This window comes from Cyprinodon tularosa, unplaced genomic scaffold (genome assembly GCF_016077235.1).
Source record: "Cyprinodon tularosa strain WSP-4 unplaced genomic scaffold, ASM1607723v1 ctg672, whole genome shotgun sequence".
Taxonomy (NCBI): Eukaryota; Metazoa; Chordata; class Actinopteri; order Cyprinodontiformes; family Cyprinodontidae; genus Cyprinodon; species Cyprinodon tularosa.
This window is the reverse complement of record NW_024039421.1, coordinates 458415-476690: the sequence shown is the minus strand read 5'-3', so window position 1 is coordinate 476690 and position 18276 is coordinate 458415. Positions and strand designations below refer to the sequence as shown.

At 39.4% G+C, this 18276-nt stretch overlaps 1 protein-coding gene across 1 annotated transcript in view; it reads right to left on the bottom strand.

The window, feature by feature from the left end:
- The window catches only part of slc9a5 (solute carrier family 9 member A5), a 43621-nt gene that overhangs the window by 24679 nt on the left and 666 nt on the right, over positions 1-18276 (bottom strand). Inside the window, exons 2-3 of the mRNA XM_038267434.1 lie at positions 8325-8627; positions 5123-5286 (exon numbers count right to left, since the gene is read on the bottom strand). Coding sequence (XP_038123362.1) covers positions 5123-5286; positions 8325-8627 — 467 coding nt within the window. The remainder of the gene's footprint in view (positions 1-5122; positions 5287-8324; positions 8628-18276) is intronic.

Sequence of the window (18276 nt, the reverse complement as noted above, 5' to 3'; positions counted from 1 at the left end):
GAGTACGTACTCGCATTCTCGTGAATTGAGAAACGCCCAAAATCAGCTGCTGTTTCGAGGCGTCTAGGCGGCCATGTTTACAGTTATAATGGAGACATTAGCAATCACCGCATTACTCGTTTGGTTAAGACAGGATAGTTAACAAGTTCAATAAGCCCGCTGGTCAATATTATTTAATGGTTACCATGGCAACCCCAGCCGAAAGAGTGGAATAAAAATCACAGTTTAAGGCAGACATAGATGTGCTGGTGAGTGAGGAGTCTGAGAAATATATATATTTGGTAGGGAGAGTAAATAAACGTATTATTAATGTCAAACTTGAAGTCAGATGTGGATTGATCAGATTAAGAAGAACATCCAGGTAACATTGGGCTTAGAACCGGCTGTCATATTTCAGATTTATGGGACTAATTACTCATTTATTTTGCTACTAAAGAAGGTTAAATAACTGTTGATCATGTTGAACACCTGTGGGGGGATTGGAGCTGCTAAGGAACCAGTGTTTAACAGCTGCTATTATTATTATTTAAAAAAATGCCAAAATGTTCTTGTTTCAGCTACATCATCTTATTTTATTTAGATGTCTCTCTAATAAACCGAGAGATGATTATTTACAGGTGCTGGTCATAAAATTAGAATATCATGAAAAAGTAGATTGATTTCAGTAATTCCATTTAAAAAGTGAAACTTGTATATTATATTCATACATTACATACAAACTCATATATTTCAGATGTTTGTTTTGTTTAATTTTGATGATTACAAATGACAACAAATGAAAATCTCAAATTCATCATATCAGAAAATTAGAATATTGTGAAAAGGTTCAAAATTGATGGCCCCTGGTGCCACACTCTAATCAGCTAATTAACTCAAACCACCTGCAAAAGCCTTTAAATGGTCTTTCAGTCTAGTTCTATAGGCTACACAATCATGGGGAAGACTGCTGACTTGACAGTTGTCCAAAAGACGACCATCGACACCTTGCACAAGGAGGGCAAGACACAAAAGGTCATCGCTAAAGAGGCTGGCTGTTCACAGAGCTCAGTGTCCAAGCACATTAATAGAGAGGCGAAGGGAAGGAAAAGATGTGGTCGAAAAAAGTGTACAAGCAAGAGAGATAACCGCACCCTGGAGAGGATTGTGAAACAAAACCCATTCAAAAATGTGGGGGAGATTCACAAAGAGTGGACTGCAGCTGGAGTGAGTGCTTCAAGAACCACCACACACAGACGTATGAAAGACATGGGTTTCTGCTGTCGCATTCCTTGTGTCAAGCCACTCTTGAACCACAGACAGCGTCAGAAGCGTCTTGCCTGGGCTAAAGAGAAACAGGACTGGACTGCTGGTGAGTGGTCCAAAGTCATGTTCTCTGATGAAAGTAAATTTTGCATTTCCTTTGGAAATCAAGGTCCCAGAGTCTGGAGGAAAAGAAGAGAGGCACTTCATCCACGTTGCTTGAAGTCCAGTGTAAAGTTTCCACAGTCAGTGATGGTTTGGGGTGCCATGTCATCTGCTGGTGTTGGTCCATTGTGTTTTCTGAGGTCCAGGGTCAACGCAGCCACATACCAGGAAGTTTTAGAGCACTTCATGCTTCCTGCAGCTGACCAACTTTTTGGAGATGCAGATTTCATTTTCCAACAGGACTTGGCACCTGCACACAGTGCCAAAGCTACCAGTACCTGGTTGAAGGACCATGGTATCCCTGTTCTTAATTGGCCAGCAAACTCTCCTGACCTTAACCCCATAGAAAATCTATGGGGTATTGTGAAGAAGAAGATGCAATACACCAGACCCAACAATTCAGAAGAGCTAAAAGCCACTATTAGAGCAACCTGGGCTATCATAACACCTGAGCAGTGCCACAGACTGATCGACTCCATGCCACGCCGCATTGCTGCAGTAATACAGGCCAAAGGAGGCCCAACTAAATACTGAGTGCTGTACATGCTCATACTTTTCATGTTCATACTTTTCAGTTGGCCAACATTTCTATAAATCCTTTGTTTTTATTGGTCTTCAGTAATATTCTAATTTTCTGATATGATGAATTTGAGATTTTCATTTGTTGTCATTTGTAATCATCAAAATTAAACAAAATAAACATCTGAAATATATGAGTTTGTATGTAATGTATGAATATAATATACAAGTTTCACTTTTTAAATGGAATTACTGAAATCAATCTACTTTTTCATGATATTCTAATTTTATGACCAGCACCTGTATAGAGTTCTTTACAACAACACCAGGAAAACCAAAGAAAAAAAACATTGCAAAAAAACAAATAAATAAATAAAATCATAAGCATAAAACAATGTGTACTAAGTATTAAAAGCCAGTTTGAAAAAATTAGTTTATAATCTGGACTTAAAAAGGTGCAGATCTGAGAGAACCTGCAGTTCTTTCTCTTTTCTTTAAGCATATTATACATTATTCATATATTTTAAATTCTAGTTTAACATAATCTATTTTCATTTAATGCCTCCAGCTACTCTGTTTTTCTGACCTCCTCCTGTCGAACCCCACAGGGATGAACTGGTTCAGGTGGTCGGTCCGTATCTCCAATACTGGACCCAGTTCATAGACCTCTATGGAGTCTGACCAGCTGATCAACCCTCATCCTTGGTCAGGTAATCATGAGAATCCCTGAAAATGTTCAAAGTCTCCACGCAGTCGCAGCATTCACCGTTCACCATTACGCATCGGTGGTATTTAAATGTTTGCAGGAATCCGTGTGAATTCCTCACACCTCTGTTTATATGCTGATCTGTGGTACGACTCATCACGTTAGTCACCAGAGACAGAAAACATGCTGATGAAATATTTAACAACTCTGCTGACTTAAACCTGAATTCAAGCTGGTTTTATTACCCTTTTTTTTTATTTGTCAGAGGGCAGCAATCTGACCATGTGCTTTTGGATCCGATAAAATCGATCTGCGGTTTTAAGTTTGTATGTGTTGGAAAAGAGGTCCCTATGTCCACCGGCGGTATAAGCCTATAGCAGCATAACTATAGAGACTCCAGTGATGGTCTAGTGGTTAGAGCAGAGCTCTGGGCTCTGAGAAGGTTGCTAGTACCTAGGGATGCACGATATAATCGGCCCCCTATCGGTATCGGCCTTAAAACTGAATATCGGACATCGGCCACCCCACCGATATTTAACCCGATATTTGATCAGCTTCTGAGTTTCTAAAGTCTAAAAAAATAAATAAAAAATACTACTTCTTCTTCTTCCTCAAAAACTTCTTTTTTACAGACTTAAAAACTTCTAAAGACGAGGGAAAAAATATTGATCCATTAAAATATCCCAATATCTTCATATGCTGATATATTGCCATTTAAAAACACCATATCAATCTCTTTTACTAATGAAATATTGCTATATGTCATCGTTATGCTACGAAATCCCCCGAAAATTCACGAAATGTTGCCATATTTTTATATGTTGATATATTGACGCGGTATCGATCTATTTTACTAACAAAATCTCACAAGAATTTGCAAAATATCACGAGAGTTTGTAACAGAACGATGAAATTTCACCAGATTTTGAAAGTAAAATAGATCGATACCGCGTTTTTAAAAATCTATTTGATATCAGCGTATGAAAATATATTTGAGTATATTATTTATTATAAGTGTCAGAAATGGATAACAAAACTGCTATTTTCAATGACTACTTATTTTTGTCCAGCTTTAAGATCGGTATCGATATCGGTTATCGGCTACATGAGTTTTAAAATATCGGCATATCGGATATCGGCCAAAATCCCAACATCCTGCATCCCTACTACTTATTCCTCCATATTTGTTGCTGTATTTTCTAATGTGTGTTTTATTTCCCTCTAAGATGTGCACAGCTTCAATATTCTTGTTTGTACTTAATTAGTTTATTGCATAAATACGGTAATGAAAAGAAGTGAGCTGCAGTCAATGTGTTGAAAAACATTTTCAGGTTTAATTCTCAGAATAAGTTGTTTTTTTCTCTGCATGTGTTTCATGTTGCAGGTTGAAAATATTATTTTTTAGCAGTAACGTTATAAAACAGGGACTGGTCTTTAATTTCTAGGTCTCTGATATGATGTGGGGAGAAATTAACATCCTGCTGCCCACTCAGACCCCTTAGGTTGTCTTCCTCCAGGTTCCCGTAGGGTTTAGTGGGAGTCCTGGGAATTTAATTCAGCTGTGTTGGAGCAGAGATGCATCTAAAACCTGCAGGACAGTAGATCTGGAGGACTAGAGGTGGAGACCCCTGATCTAGATGCTCCAGCTGTGTCAGATAAATTTAGTTCTGATAAGGTAAAACGTCCCTCAGCTCTCCTCTCCCAGAGATCATGGCTCCAGTTCACCAAGCTTTGGTTTTTTTCCATTTCCCGCTGGGATTAGCTAATATTCTGAGTGCTGCGGAGGATTACCCGGCGGCAGCTAATCTGCTCACAGCTTTCCATGGCCCGACATGCGGCCGTGCGGAGGTGGAGGTGTTCATCGCTCTGATGGGAAGCCTTAAAGGGACGCTTTCCAGCGGCTGGTTCCAGAGAACACGTGTTCTCCTGCTGCTCCTGGCATTAAATATGTTCCTGCTGCCAGATAAAAGCACGGAGCAAAGTTCAGGTTCAGCTCAGCCTGACCTTTATAGGCTTATCTGTTGCTATGGAAACACCCTGTCACACCTGCCACGGTGATGCAGGTGAGATTTGTGCTGATTCATACAGTGTTAGATTGCATCAGCAGCACCTGCAGGGATCCCGCTGACCTACATCTACATCTAGCTACTCTATATCTGTGCAGGTGAGCTGAGAGAAGACTGTTGCTGCCTTATGTTGAAGCACATTAACAATGAGCTGTGAAGCCTCCGGTTACTGGGACTGGATACTGGGAGCTGAACGGCTCCACATGGCATCATGTTTTTATGCAGCAGCAGCAACTGACCTAAAAAAAACAGCTTGTCTCTTAAATCTGTCAGGTTGACCTGGATGTAAACAGCGTTTATCTGAGCAACGATCTCTGCTTTTGTCTTTTGAAGGATTCTTGCTGATCTTTAGAACCAACACAGAGATCCTCTAACAGTCCAGTCGGGTTCAGACGAAGACAAGGAGATGTCAGAATGTGTCTCTCACCACGGTGACGGCGTCGTTCACCAGCGATTCTCCAAACACGATGATGAAGAGCATCTCGTTGACGTGGACCTCCTCAAAGACCGCCAGAACCGCCACCGGATCCACGGCCGAGATCAGGGCGCCGAACAGCAGGAAGTCCATCAACTCGGCCTGAACGCGTTCATCTGCAGCACAGAGTCGGCACAGGTGACTGGTTAACGCGTGATGACATCACAGCAGGTATAGATGAGGTATGTTGTGATTCTGGTGATGGTTCATCCTAGACGTCTCTGACTGCAGAAACTAAATATGTCATTTTGTGATTAAAATAAGTGGATTTTCTATTATGGAGGTGAGACGACTTGAAACTACAATAAAATGGTTAAAGTTTAAGATAAGAAAAAAAATCATAGAAAACATACAAATATAAAAATAAAAAATAAAAATTAACAGCTGCTTCAATACAGATATATTCCAGCTACTGAACACGTATTGGAAATAGAAATTTGAGAAAAAATCCAATCTAGAATTTAAACTAGGGATGCAGGATATTGGGATTTTGGCCGATATCCGATATGCCGATATTTTAAAACTCATGTAGCCGATAACCGATATCGATACCGATGTTAAAGCTGGACAAAAATAAGTAGTCATTGAAAATAGCCGTTTTGTTATCCATTTCTGACACTTTGAAAAATAATAAACTCAAATATATTTTCATATGCTGATATCAAATAGATTTTTAAAAACGCGGTATCGATCTATTTTACTTTCAAAATCTGGTGAAATTTCATGGTTGTGTTACAAACTCTCGTGATATTTTGCAAATTCTTGTGAGATTTTGTTAGTAAAATAGATCGATGCCGCGTCAATATATCAACATATAAAAATATGGCAACATTTGGTGAATTTTCGGGGGATTTCGTAGCATAACGATGACATATAGCAATATTTCATTAGTAAAAGAGATTGATATGGTGTTTTTAAATGGCAATATATCAGCATATGAAGATATTGGGATATTTTAATGGATCAATATTTTTTCCCTCGTCTTTAGAAGTTTTTAAGTCTGTAAAAAAGAAGTTTTTGAGGAAGAAGAAGAAGTAGTATTATTTTTTTTTTTTTAGACTTTAGAAACTCAGAAGCTGATCAAATATCGGGTTAAATATCGGTGGGGTGGCCGATGTCCCATATTCAGTTTTAAGGCCGATTATATCGTGCATCCCTAATTTAAAGTGTAAAAAACTTCCTATAAAAAACAATTTTTTGAAAGTAGCTTTCCTGTTTTCTCTGATTTATTTTTTTCAAATGACAATTTTTTTTTATATTTTCTATTTTTTATTTTTTTTTCATTTCTATTTTCCAGTTTTATTAATTACCATCTTCTCAAGCTGCATTTTACAGATTGGTGAGAAGCAAAGACGCATTTTTATTTTTATATATATTCTTCATTTTCGTTGGTCAACATCTGAAAAAGACAAATAAACAAGAACAGATTTCATTATTAATTTTCTTTTCAGAAAATTCTATTTAAAAAAAAGAAATAAGAGCGATATTCTGCCAGGGCAGTTAGACTTCCTGAAATCAGGATATATTTTCTCCAAACAAGAAAATCTTTTACCAAGTCTAACTGTTTTACAGCACTGACAGATTATTGGCTTCTTCTAAGTAGAATTTTCTCAAAAGGAGATTAATAATCTAACAGAATCTACTTTTGCTTAATAAATCAATATCAAAACAAGATCTAAGACGGTGAGACTTTCAGTGCTGCTGAGCTTTGCACCTCAAGGTAGTGAGGGAAAATAAGTAATGTGGAAGGGGTTAGGAGGTTAGGAAGGAGCTAGGAGCGGGATGTAGGATGCTTCCTAGATCCAATACAGTTAGCATAGGGACCTGCTGATGTCTCCTGACCTTCATGTGTTTTGGTTTTTATAACAAAGAGATTCAATCGTTCACTACATTTGGCTAACTCTGCTTTTTTGTAGTTTGTAATTTGACCAGCGTCATTCATGAGCATCTCTGTCACATAACGACGTTCGTTTAGCTCCTTTCCCGCCCGGAACAGAGATCTAACTGTTGACCCCATTAGAAGTGAAGGGATAGGAGTTAGGAACAGAAGGCAGGAGATACCATTTGATGTATTGAGTCCTTGACTCAGTCTGAATTCAGCAAAGTCTAGTTTTTACTTCCTGTTGCTTCACTTTTCATGGGGTCAACAGTAAGATCAAGATCCAGGTTAGGAAAGGAGTTCTGGGCGGCTGTTTTAAATCCTTAGATACTCCATAATGGGAAGATAACTTACATTAATGATGCTGGTCAAAAGGGGATAACAACCTTCAGAGCTAAGATAGGAAGCATCCTGCTTCCTCTTCCTACCTCCTTCCTTACTGCCAGCCCAGAGGCATAGTCAGAACATTGTTATAAGGCTGGCCTGGCAGTAACCAATGAACACTGAGGGGTGGCCGAAAGTGGATCGGCACCAGAACCTTAGGGTCAATCTATACTGATCCAACAGGAAAATTAATGAGCAAAACATCCATATTTTCTAAAAAAAAAAAAAGACAAATTATACTTTCCCACATCCTTTGCTAACAATTAGACACATATATTTAAAAATATGTAATTTCTAGATAAAAGGTATGGTGGATAAAATTCTTTCAGTTTTGAGTTCTGGGGCATAAATCTTTTCCATTGTCATTACTTACCTACTTGTGTCAATAAACATTCTGCATAATAATAATTAATTGCTATTTAAAAGCACTAATATCTAAATAAATTGATTATTTGATAAGTTTTTATTAAAATTGTTATTTATCTATGATTTCAATGAAGACTCCTAGATGACTTGCAGAGACGCATCATTTTCTCCTTACCCCATTTAACACAAAATCTAATCTAATAATTATGTACTTATCATCTTTGATGTTAGTAATTGATGTGTATAATTAACCACAAAAAAAATGTAAATGAATTGAATATTCCACTCCAAAGTTTTACTGCTGCCGCCATCTGTATTAGATGTAAATAAATGGTAGGGTGGCCAATGAGTGGGTAAGGGTAGCCATGGCCACCCCGGCCCCCCATCTAGCTCCGCCCCTGTGCCAGCCGGAGTTGTTGAGATGTTCTGTACAGATTGATGCAGTCTGCAGGATGAATACTGATGTCTGTTGCTGTTTGTAGCACGTCTTATCATCGATCTGACCTCTGACCCCCCATCACTGACCTATAACGCCCAGCAGCTTGGCTGCGTACAGACTGAAGCCGGTGCAGAAGGCGTTCCACAGCGTGCCCACCACGGCGTACGTCAGGATGGATCCCAGGTTGTCGAAGAAGAGCCGAGCCGGCATGAAGTAGCCGGCGTCCCCGACGATGGTCGGCAGCAGGAAGAGGAAGAAGAGGGAGGGGTCCAGCTGGTACAGCTGCTTCTTACTGGCTATGAGGACGACCCCGCCCAGAACCAGACCCAGCAGGATCAGCATGCAGCTCTCTGGCACCACAGTTGTAAACCGCTGGGAGAAGTGGAACACTGCAGGACAAGAAACCTCAGTGAGACACAGATTTATCCTTCAAGGACCAACATCAGCTTATAGTGGATGACAGGATGATTCCCTGGTCAGCAGAAGTTCCTCTATAGCAGAGGTTTACGGATTCATTTTGTTTCCAAATTTGACCTTTTTTCAAATGTACATTTTTCACAGTTTTTACAGATTTCATATTTCCAGATTTCCTTCTTTTTTACAAATCGGATTCTTTCCAAACTGCATTTTTCAGATTGCATATTGTTCACTTTTGGAAGCGGAATTTGTTTAGTGAAGAAGGAAGATTAATTTCTATTGGTCTGCACGGACGTTAGCAACATTGAGCTTGAAGTGAAGGAAATTCTATCCTAACAACACAGATTGAAAAGAAAGGAATTTGTAAAACTCAATCTGAAAGAGAATTAAAAGAAAAAATAAAACCAGAGAAAACGTCAAAGTTGCTCTTAGAACTTAGCTTTGATTAAGAACTTTTTCAAAGTGTCATTTACAAAACGTCTTCGTTGTTCGCAACAATAATGGTACAAAGTTCACTCCATAAAACCAAAGAGCTCCACATGAGCTCAGGCTCGACATGTTAGCAGATTAAAGGTCAAAGGTCATGACCTCAACCAGTCTGACTGCTTGGGAGTGTTGAGGGAGAAAGTCTCTCCTCTCTAGGACCAAGATAGCAGCAAACTTGTGGGACAACGTCCTCTGGACAGAGGAGACAGTTGGACCATGATGGACAGATGTTTGGAGGAAACCAGCTGCAGACCAGTGATCCATGGAGATGGAAAAGTGACAACATGGAGGATGGACTTCTTTTTAAAGTTAATTAATTGACCTTCCAACCTTCGGTTCTCTCATTTCTGACCCTTTCTCTGTTTTCAGTGAATATAAATCTATTGTTCATAGATTGCAATTCTATGAAAATGCAGAATCTTTGTCTCTGATTGGCTAATGATGTCAGGAATCCAGTTTGTGTGGTCTGTTTTTGTGTTTCCTTTCCTCCTCCACCAGGTGGTGCCCCGTCCTCATTGGTTCTCCCTGCACACCTGCAGCTCATTGCCTCATTACCTGTGGAGGATTCTTAAGCTGCTGACTGCCACTACCTCGAGGCCAGAGTGTTTGCCAATACAGGGCACTCTAGCCATGCTTAGTTTAGCAGAGTCTAACCTGAGTTTTTGTCAACCTGAGTCTTAACTTAGTTTTTTTTTTTGTCTTTGCCTCTCGGCAGGAAGTCATCCTGCAAACTGGATTTTTTCGGACCTTCTCTCTCTGGAAGGATCGACTGAGCTTCTAACTGAGCTGGGGTTCCAAACAGGAGGTTTGGATCCACTTTCCCCTAGAGGTCGTTTGAGCTTCACACTGAGCAAAGGTTTCATCTGCACCACAGCCCGTTCAAGTACCGCAGGAAATCTGAGTAGCAGTCAGCTTCTCCGTTCACCAAGGAACAACCGCAGTCTGAGTAAACCCCGTCCACCCATCACCAAACAAGACAATTACTGGAACATTCCACACAGACTGGATTCCATAAAGGACACCTTTTTCTGGAGAAGTGAGTCTGCAACCTATTCCTCCAATTCAAGCCAAATAATCTAATTTCCCACTGAGCCTGAACTAACCGCAGTGTCTTGTCCTCACCTTCCAGTTCCAGTTTGAGTGTTCAGAGCAGCACTGGATTCATCACATTATTCTAACATAAACCTGTTTAAACGTTTCCCGTGTCTCTCTGTTTGGTCTTCTGCATTTTGGGTCAGACCTTTAATGAAATCATGACAAATGAGTCCAATGAACGCAGTCCTTATTGGCTGAGCTACTCAGGTAGAGATACTATGACGTCATAGAGCTCCCATGAAGGACACCGTCTTTTTGTTTGACAGGAGGAATGTGTGTTTGTATGTCTGTGTGTCCCTGAGCCCAATCAGACCCAGACATGTGATTCTGGTTCTGCTGTGAGTCACGGATCCGCAGGACGACAAAGCGCTGCCTGATAACAGCCTGACCTCAGAGCTGCTCCGACTCAGGAAGGTCATTCTGCTTCAGCTTCTCCTCCTGAGCTCAAACTCAGCCGCTGGTTCCTCCTCACCGCAGCATCACACGTAACCATCCGCTGAAAGTAGTCCCCAGACTCCTTCCTGCACCGTCTGCAACAAGTCCAGCTGTGGAGCTTATTTATTGTTTCCAGGCTGAGTTAAAGCATCTCTGCATGTTCAGCCCTCATCGCCCTCATGCTAATAAATCTAAAAGTTCAGATTTTAAACCCGGAGCCTTCTACAGAAGCTGCGCTGGATGGTTTCGGAGGAGACATTTGGGACTATTTTAGATGGCGGATGAGACTGCAGAGTGAGCAGGGGAGGGCAGACCGTGATTTAAGGCGGCAGAGTCTGTTTGGATTCCTGTCTGGGCTTCATGTGGAGCAGCTGAACGTCCTCAGTGTTTCTGTCCTTGCCTGTTCGTCTGCTGAGTGGGAGTCAGCCTGTCCGTCCCTCTGTCCGTCCCTCTGTCCGTCCCTCTGTCCGTCCCTCTGTCGTCCTTCCTGCTTCATGTGAAGCCCTAAAGAGTCTCCACACCTTTTTAATTTTAGAGTCAGAGAGGACAGATGTCTTCCCCCTCCTTAACTCAGAAATCAATAGACTCATTTCCCTCCTTGTCTCATTTTCCCAGACAAACAGAGTCAGACTGAAATCTGTCAGACTGTTAATATCAATCCTCTGATCAGCTCATCTTTCCCTGTTTTCCTTCTGTGATCCAGACGCTCCTGGAATAATTTAAAAGGTTCTGGATCAACAGCCAGTCTCCCTGAAGGATTGATTGAGTTTTTTTCCTCTCATTCTGCTTTTTCTCCCTCCCTTCCTGCCTCCAGTCCAAACGGCGTCGACTGAAGACATTTAACTGGAATCATTTAGGTCAGAGGTCACCAATTAAAGGAATAGTACACCAAAACATGATTAGCCTTCATTTTCTACTCCCCCCCATGCTGAACAACACTCTGGAGTACTTTTTTGATATCTCAAATGCATCTGGAGATCTGGGAGGCTTCTTGCTGTCTGCTGACATTCAAATAATGGAGGTCTATGGCGCCCGAGGCAGAAAGGTCCATAAAAGTCCACAAAAAACGTGTCAATATTCCTCCATACTGCTCGTCCAATGTATTCCAAGTGTCCTGAGTGGGTAGCGTCCAGAATTTACTCGAAACGAAGTCATTTAGAATGTTTTTAGAGCATAAACAGCAGTGTATAGGATTTCCTGAAAGCGCGTTCACGAGTCTACGGAAACCGCGGCAGACCAAACCAGATGAAAGTGCGCATTCAGCTCGGCAAAGAACTCATGCTCTTCCTCAACACTGAAGTCCTCAGACAGTTTTCTTTCGTTGTTTCTTTCTTTGCACAGGTAAACAGCACATTTCTTCTTCTACGCTTGCATTATCGGCAGAGCAGACGCTGAATGCGCACTTTCGTCTGGTTTGGTCTGCCGCGGTTTCCGTAGACTCGTGAACGCGCTTTTAGGAAATCCTATACACTACTGTTTATGCTCTAAAAACATTCTAAATGACTTCGTTTCGAGTAAATTCTGGATGCTACCCACTCAGGACACTTGGAATACATTGGACGAGCAGTATGGAGGAATATTGACACGTTTTTTGTGGACTTTTATGGACCTTTCTGCCTCGGGCGCCATAGACCTCCATTATTTGAATGTCAGCAGACAGCAAGAAGCCTCCCAGATCTCCAGATGCATTTGAGATATCAAAAAAGTACTCCAGAGTTTTGTTCAGCATGGGGGGGAGTAGAAAATGAAGGCTAATCATGTTTTGGGTGTACTATTCCTTTAAATAATCAGAGGGATCCGAATAAAGAAAATCATCAACCAGTAAAGGTCCTGAGTTTCTTTAAACATAATTTAAAACTGAAATAAAATGAGTTTTTTTAAGCATTCATGTTTTACATTAACTTTAAATTTAAAAAAAAAGAACATTTTTCCATTTTAAAATCTAAATTGTTTTTTTTTAAAGTAGAGAACAACAATCGTTCAGTTTGGTTTATAGATCATTTCCTGATTCCCATATTTTCTCAAACCCCTGAACTGATGGTTTGTTCTTTTCTTACTTTTTTCTGTCTTAATGTTGGCAGTGGGCTGCAAGGCTTTAAACCTGGGTTTAACCGGAGACTAAGCCATTCTCAAGCACATATCAAGCACCTCGCTCTGCTAGCTGCTCCATCTCCAGTCGTTTTCCACAATGGCGGTCAGACAAACAAAACCAGCCGGTAAGGAACCAAACAGGAAATACGCATAAAGTAGAGCGGATGGAGATCTGACCAATCAGAGGCCTCCTGTCTGCGCTCAGGATGCAGGCGGTGTCAAAGTGAGCGGTCCAGGCCAACATATAATGAATTATCCAATCTGGTTTTAATAAAAGCAGGTTTTATAGTCTCCAGACGCTGATCTCAGGAAAAAAAAAAACTGTTTACAACCTTTTAAACTATTCTGAACAGGAAAGCATCATCAGAAAACGAGAGAATGATGAACACCATGAGCCGCACACACAACAGACCCAACAGGTGTCGACACAGACGACATGTTTGTGGAAAGAGCAACAGAGATAAGCAGATAGGAAGCAGCTGTAGACGAGTCCATCCATCAGATAACCGACTGAAAACAAGAGTTTAGATTTAAACCGATTCCTTTAAAACATCAGAGGAAAAAGAAAGCTGAGTCCCTCCTGACTGAACTACGCCGTGTCTGCTGGGTTTAAAGAGAACATGACGGTGTTCAGGTGGAGTCCTGATGGATCAAAGGTGGAGCTGCGACAGTAATCAGATCAGTTAGTGAAGGCAGACCTGGAGACCAGAGCTGCAGCTGCAGCAGACGGCCTGTCTGTTGTTCTCTCTCTTCATTCTGCAGACCACATCATGCTTTTTATACCAATATTAAACAGCTTTTTCTCCTCTCAGCTCACTGACTGCATTTTAACTGCGTTTCAGGTCATGAACATGTTGATATAATAAAATAATTGATTCCTGATGGTTTTTTCCATATCTAGTCTGCTCAGCTGCTCCTTAAACCTCCTCTCTCCTCCCGCTGCTGCTGCAGACCTTCTAAATGAAGACATTTCTCCAGGTGGAAGGAGGGAGGAACCCAGAGGAGCCTTTGGCCTGGCGCTCATAAAGCAAAGCAAACTTCCTGTCAGCCACCTGTTAGAGCTCCACATGATGAGGATGATGATGATGATGATGCTCCGACAGTCTGCCTGCTTCAAACCTTCATTAACGGCTGTGAGGAAGCAGCAACCGTGAGCTCAGCCCTCTGGAGATGCTTTCCTGCCAACATTGAAGCTCAACTGAAGCTCAGCTGATCAAAAATGTCACTTTTCTTCAAGAAATTTAGTTTGGTGGTTTATTTCAGCTACAAACCAAACGGAGGCCAGAGGAGCAGAAAGGAATTAAAAGAGCAACAGAAACAGAAACAGGGCAAGAGAAGATCGATAATGAAATTAAGTGAGCCGCAAAGGCAAGGCTGTAGATCCGAATCTAATAGATGAAAATGATCCTATTTTAAAATGGGCGGAGCTTAAACCGACTTTCATTTTTAAAATGTCATCATAAATGTCATCATAAGACATTCATTTAGCATTACACTGCAAAAAATGATCTACACTGCAAAAACTATCTAGAAATAAGTAAAAATTCCTTAAATCAAGCGTATTTTACCTTAATTTTAGTAGGTAAATAGGATAATTTGCCAACAGAATGAGTATTTTTTTACTCTTAAACTAAGATAATTAGATAATATTCACTTGTAATAAGACAATGCAATTGCTTTTTCTTATTTTCAATGCAAATTGGCAAAGTGTCTCACTTACCTCCTCAATTCAAGAACAAATTCACTTAGTTTAGGAAAAAATTACTTATTTAGATTTACATTTTTTGCAGTGTAAAAGAGGAAACATTTCTTAAAACCACATTATTTGCCATTAATTTGAGCTATTTAAGGATTATGCTTCCCCATATAATAAAGAATATGTACATAAAATAAGATAATGAAGTTTTTTTTATTTTAAATATAAATCATCCTAAAAAATTGGCAATATTTACCTGGAAGCTCAAATAAAGGCAAAATACACTTAATTCAGGAATAAAATGACTTACTTTACAAAGTCTTTATTTTTTCGCAGTCTATGAGGATCATTCATTGGTTGATCAAGCTGAAAATTTGCATGTGCAATTATTTATATATCTATAGATTAAGTGGTAAATTACAGCCCTGAACTAATTGTTGTTTCTGATTTAAAGGTGTTTAAACTGAGTCTAAAAGTGTCGAGCAGTAATCCTGGTTTTATATTTGAAGGGACGCAGACCCAGGAGTACGGAAGAGGATTAGGGCCACTAAAAAAAAAAAAAAAAGTTAACTGATTTTTAAATTTTATTTCAGTTTAACATGGGAAAAAAATCTGACTTTTTTCCCAGAATTCTGACTTTAATCTCAGAATTCTGACTGAATTCTGACGATAAAAAAGTCAGAATTCTGACTTTTTCCCATACTAAACTGAAATAAAATTTAAAAATCAGTTAACTTTATTTTTTTTTTCCACCGGCCCTAATCCTCTTCCGTACAGGAGAGTCTGTTGATGAAATGAAAGTAACTTATGGTGATGATGCTTCATCAGAGGACCTTATACAAGGTCTCAAGTCTCCCGTGGTGCCGCATCTTTTCAAATACAAAAACCGGATCACTGCTCGAAACTCAACAGGCTGTTTCAGACCCGACTCAGTTCAAACTCCTGGAAATCAAAACAAAAATTACTTCAGAGCTGCAATTTGCCACCTAATCTATAGAGATATAAATAATAACACATGCAATATTTCAGCTAAATCTAATCATTAGAAGTTGGTACAGCCGTAACTTTCCCAGGCTCAGACTGGGAACGGTTTTCATCCCTGCCATTAGATGCAAAACCCCCATCATGCACTGCAACATAAATTCACCAAATAAAAGAGGAACATCGTAGTTTGGTTTAAAGAAAGCATTTTAGTTTATAATAATTTTATTTTTCAGTACTTTTCAGTACTCTGCCCCCACAGCATGGAGCAATCTTCAGAAAAACTGGAAGCTGAAGGATTTTAATCCAACACTGGAAAAACAATCTAGAAATAAGTAAAAATTTCTTAAATTAAGTGTATTTAATCTTAATTTGAGTTGGTAAACGGGATAATTTGCCAATGGATTGAGTATTTTTACTCTTAAAATAAGATAATTAGATAAAATGCACTTGAAATAAGACAATGCAATTGTGTTTTCTTATTTTAAATGTAAATTGTCTTGTTCCATTGGCAAAATGTCTCTTTTACCTCCTCAATTCAAGAACAAATAAACTTATTTCAAGAAAAAAGGACATATCTAGATTGCCATTTATTCCAGTGAATCGGACATTTTAACAGATTGCTCAAAGGTTTGGAAATAAGATCTATGGTTTGTAACGGTTTTATGAATTTCTAATTATAGATAGATGTAATTGTAAACTGTAATGTAATATTTTGCCGCCATCTTGGCCAGGACTCCCTTGAAATAGAGATTGTTAATCTCAATGGGACTTTTCCTGGTTAAATAACAGGAGAGAAAAAAAATTACTTTGTTGCAATAATCACCAATAATTTCAATTAGGGATGCAGGATATCGGGATTTTGGCCGATATCCGATATGCCGATATTTTAAAACTCATGTAGCCGATAACCGATATCGATACCGATGTTAAAGCTGGACAAAAATAAGTAGTCATTGAAAATAGCAGTTTTGTTATCCATTTCTGACACTTTGAAAAATAATATACTCAAATATATTTTCATATGCTGATATCAAATAGATTTTTAAAAACGCGGTATCGATCTATTTTACTTTCAAAATCTGGTGAAATTTCATCGTTCTGTTACAAACTCTCGTGATATTTTGCAAATTCTTGTGAGATTTTGTTAGTAAAATAGATCGATACCGCGTCAATATATCAACATATAAAAATATGGCAACATTTGGTGAATTTTCGGGGGATTTCGTAGCATAACGATGACATATAGCAATATTTCATTAGTAAAAGAGATTGATATGATGTTTTTAAATGGCAATATATCAGCATATGAAGATATTGGGATATTTTAATGGATCAATATTTTTTCCCTCGTCTTTAGAAGTTTTTAAGTCTGTAAAAAAGACGTTTTTGAGGAAGAAGAAGTAGAAACTCAGAAGCTGATCAAATATCGGGTTAAATATCGGTGGGGTGGCCGATGTCCCATATTCAGTTTTAAGGCCGATACCGATAGGGGGCCGATTATATCCTGCGTCCCTACTTTCAATACATAGAGTTTGGCTCCCAACAATATGTGGGACAATTTTCTAAATTTGATTTCGCTGCTTTTGAATGCAGATTATCATGGAAAGGAAAAACATCCATCAATTAATCCCAATTTTTCTGGATGGATTGATGGATGAATGAAGCTGAAGTTGTGTGCAGATTAGGGAGGCAGGATGTATTGCTGTTGGCATCGAAATCGGCTCTTATTCATCCTTTGATGTCTAACTACCCATAAAAATAATGACATTTTGGTTCTATTGTGTTCTCAACAATAGGAGAGCGTTCAGTAAATATATGTTTGAGCTCATTTTTGGAAAATAAAAACCCTGTTAAAAGCTGTAGGAGCATCAGCCTTTAGCAGCGGTGCCTAAAGTTCACACATTTGTTACTTAAATAGAAGTCCTGCAGTTTAAAAACATTCTGGTAAAAGTTGAAGTATCAACTTGACCTCTTTACTCAAGTAAAAGTGAAAAAGTATGTGCTCCAAAAACTACTTAAAGTATAAAAGTATAAAGTAACCTTTAATAAAAACAGCCAGATTCCACTATATGAACTCAAAGCTCAATTTTTCTAATATTTCTATAAATCCTCTGAGATAGGGCCAAGGATGAGGGAGGTCTTGTTGGTCTCCGTCTCCCGATACGCTCTCGCCTGCGTCCGACCTTTCAGACATTTCAACATCTTTTTCCGAATCCCATATTGTAGCATGGCATAGACAATTCACGTTAGCAGTTTGAAGAACACCTGCTTGCTTCTGATGGTTTCCTTTAGCTAACCAATGAGTGTTTGCCTTCTATGACTCATCCAATCACACTAGTTTTCACTAGATGTGGGCGGAGCCAATGATCTGCATTGGATGGAGCACATGACGGGAAATAAAGATTTAGAAACATTAAACCGAAGCCAAGAATAACAAGTAACGTTTGATTTAAAAATGGAAGGAATAGAAAGTACAGATACTGGTGTGAAAATGTAATGAGTAGAAGTAGGAAGAAAAAGTAATGGAGTAAAGTATAGATACCTAAAAAGTGTGCTTAAGTACAGTAACTAAGTATTTGTACTTAGTTACCTGACACCTGTTAGTATCTCCACCAACTTTCATTATAAAGTTAGTCCCTTATTCTTCTTTGTTTCCATCAGAGGGGCCCCTGTTGGCCCCGGGTCTAGAGGGGCCCATGGAGGGTTCCTCTCATGTTTGGCCCCCAGCAGAGGTTCAGGTAGGAACATCTCAGGTGGAGCGGGATCCAGTTTGAACCGGTTTACAGACTCATGTTAAAGGTGAACCTTCAACAGGTTTATCCACATTTATTTCC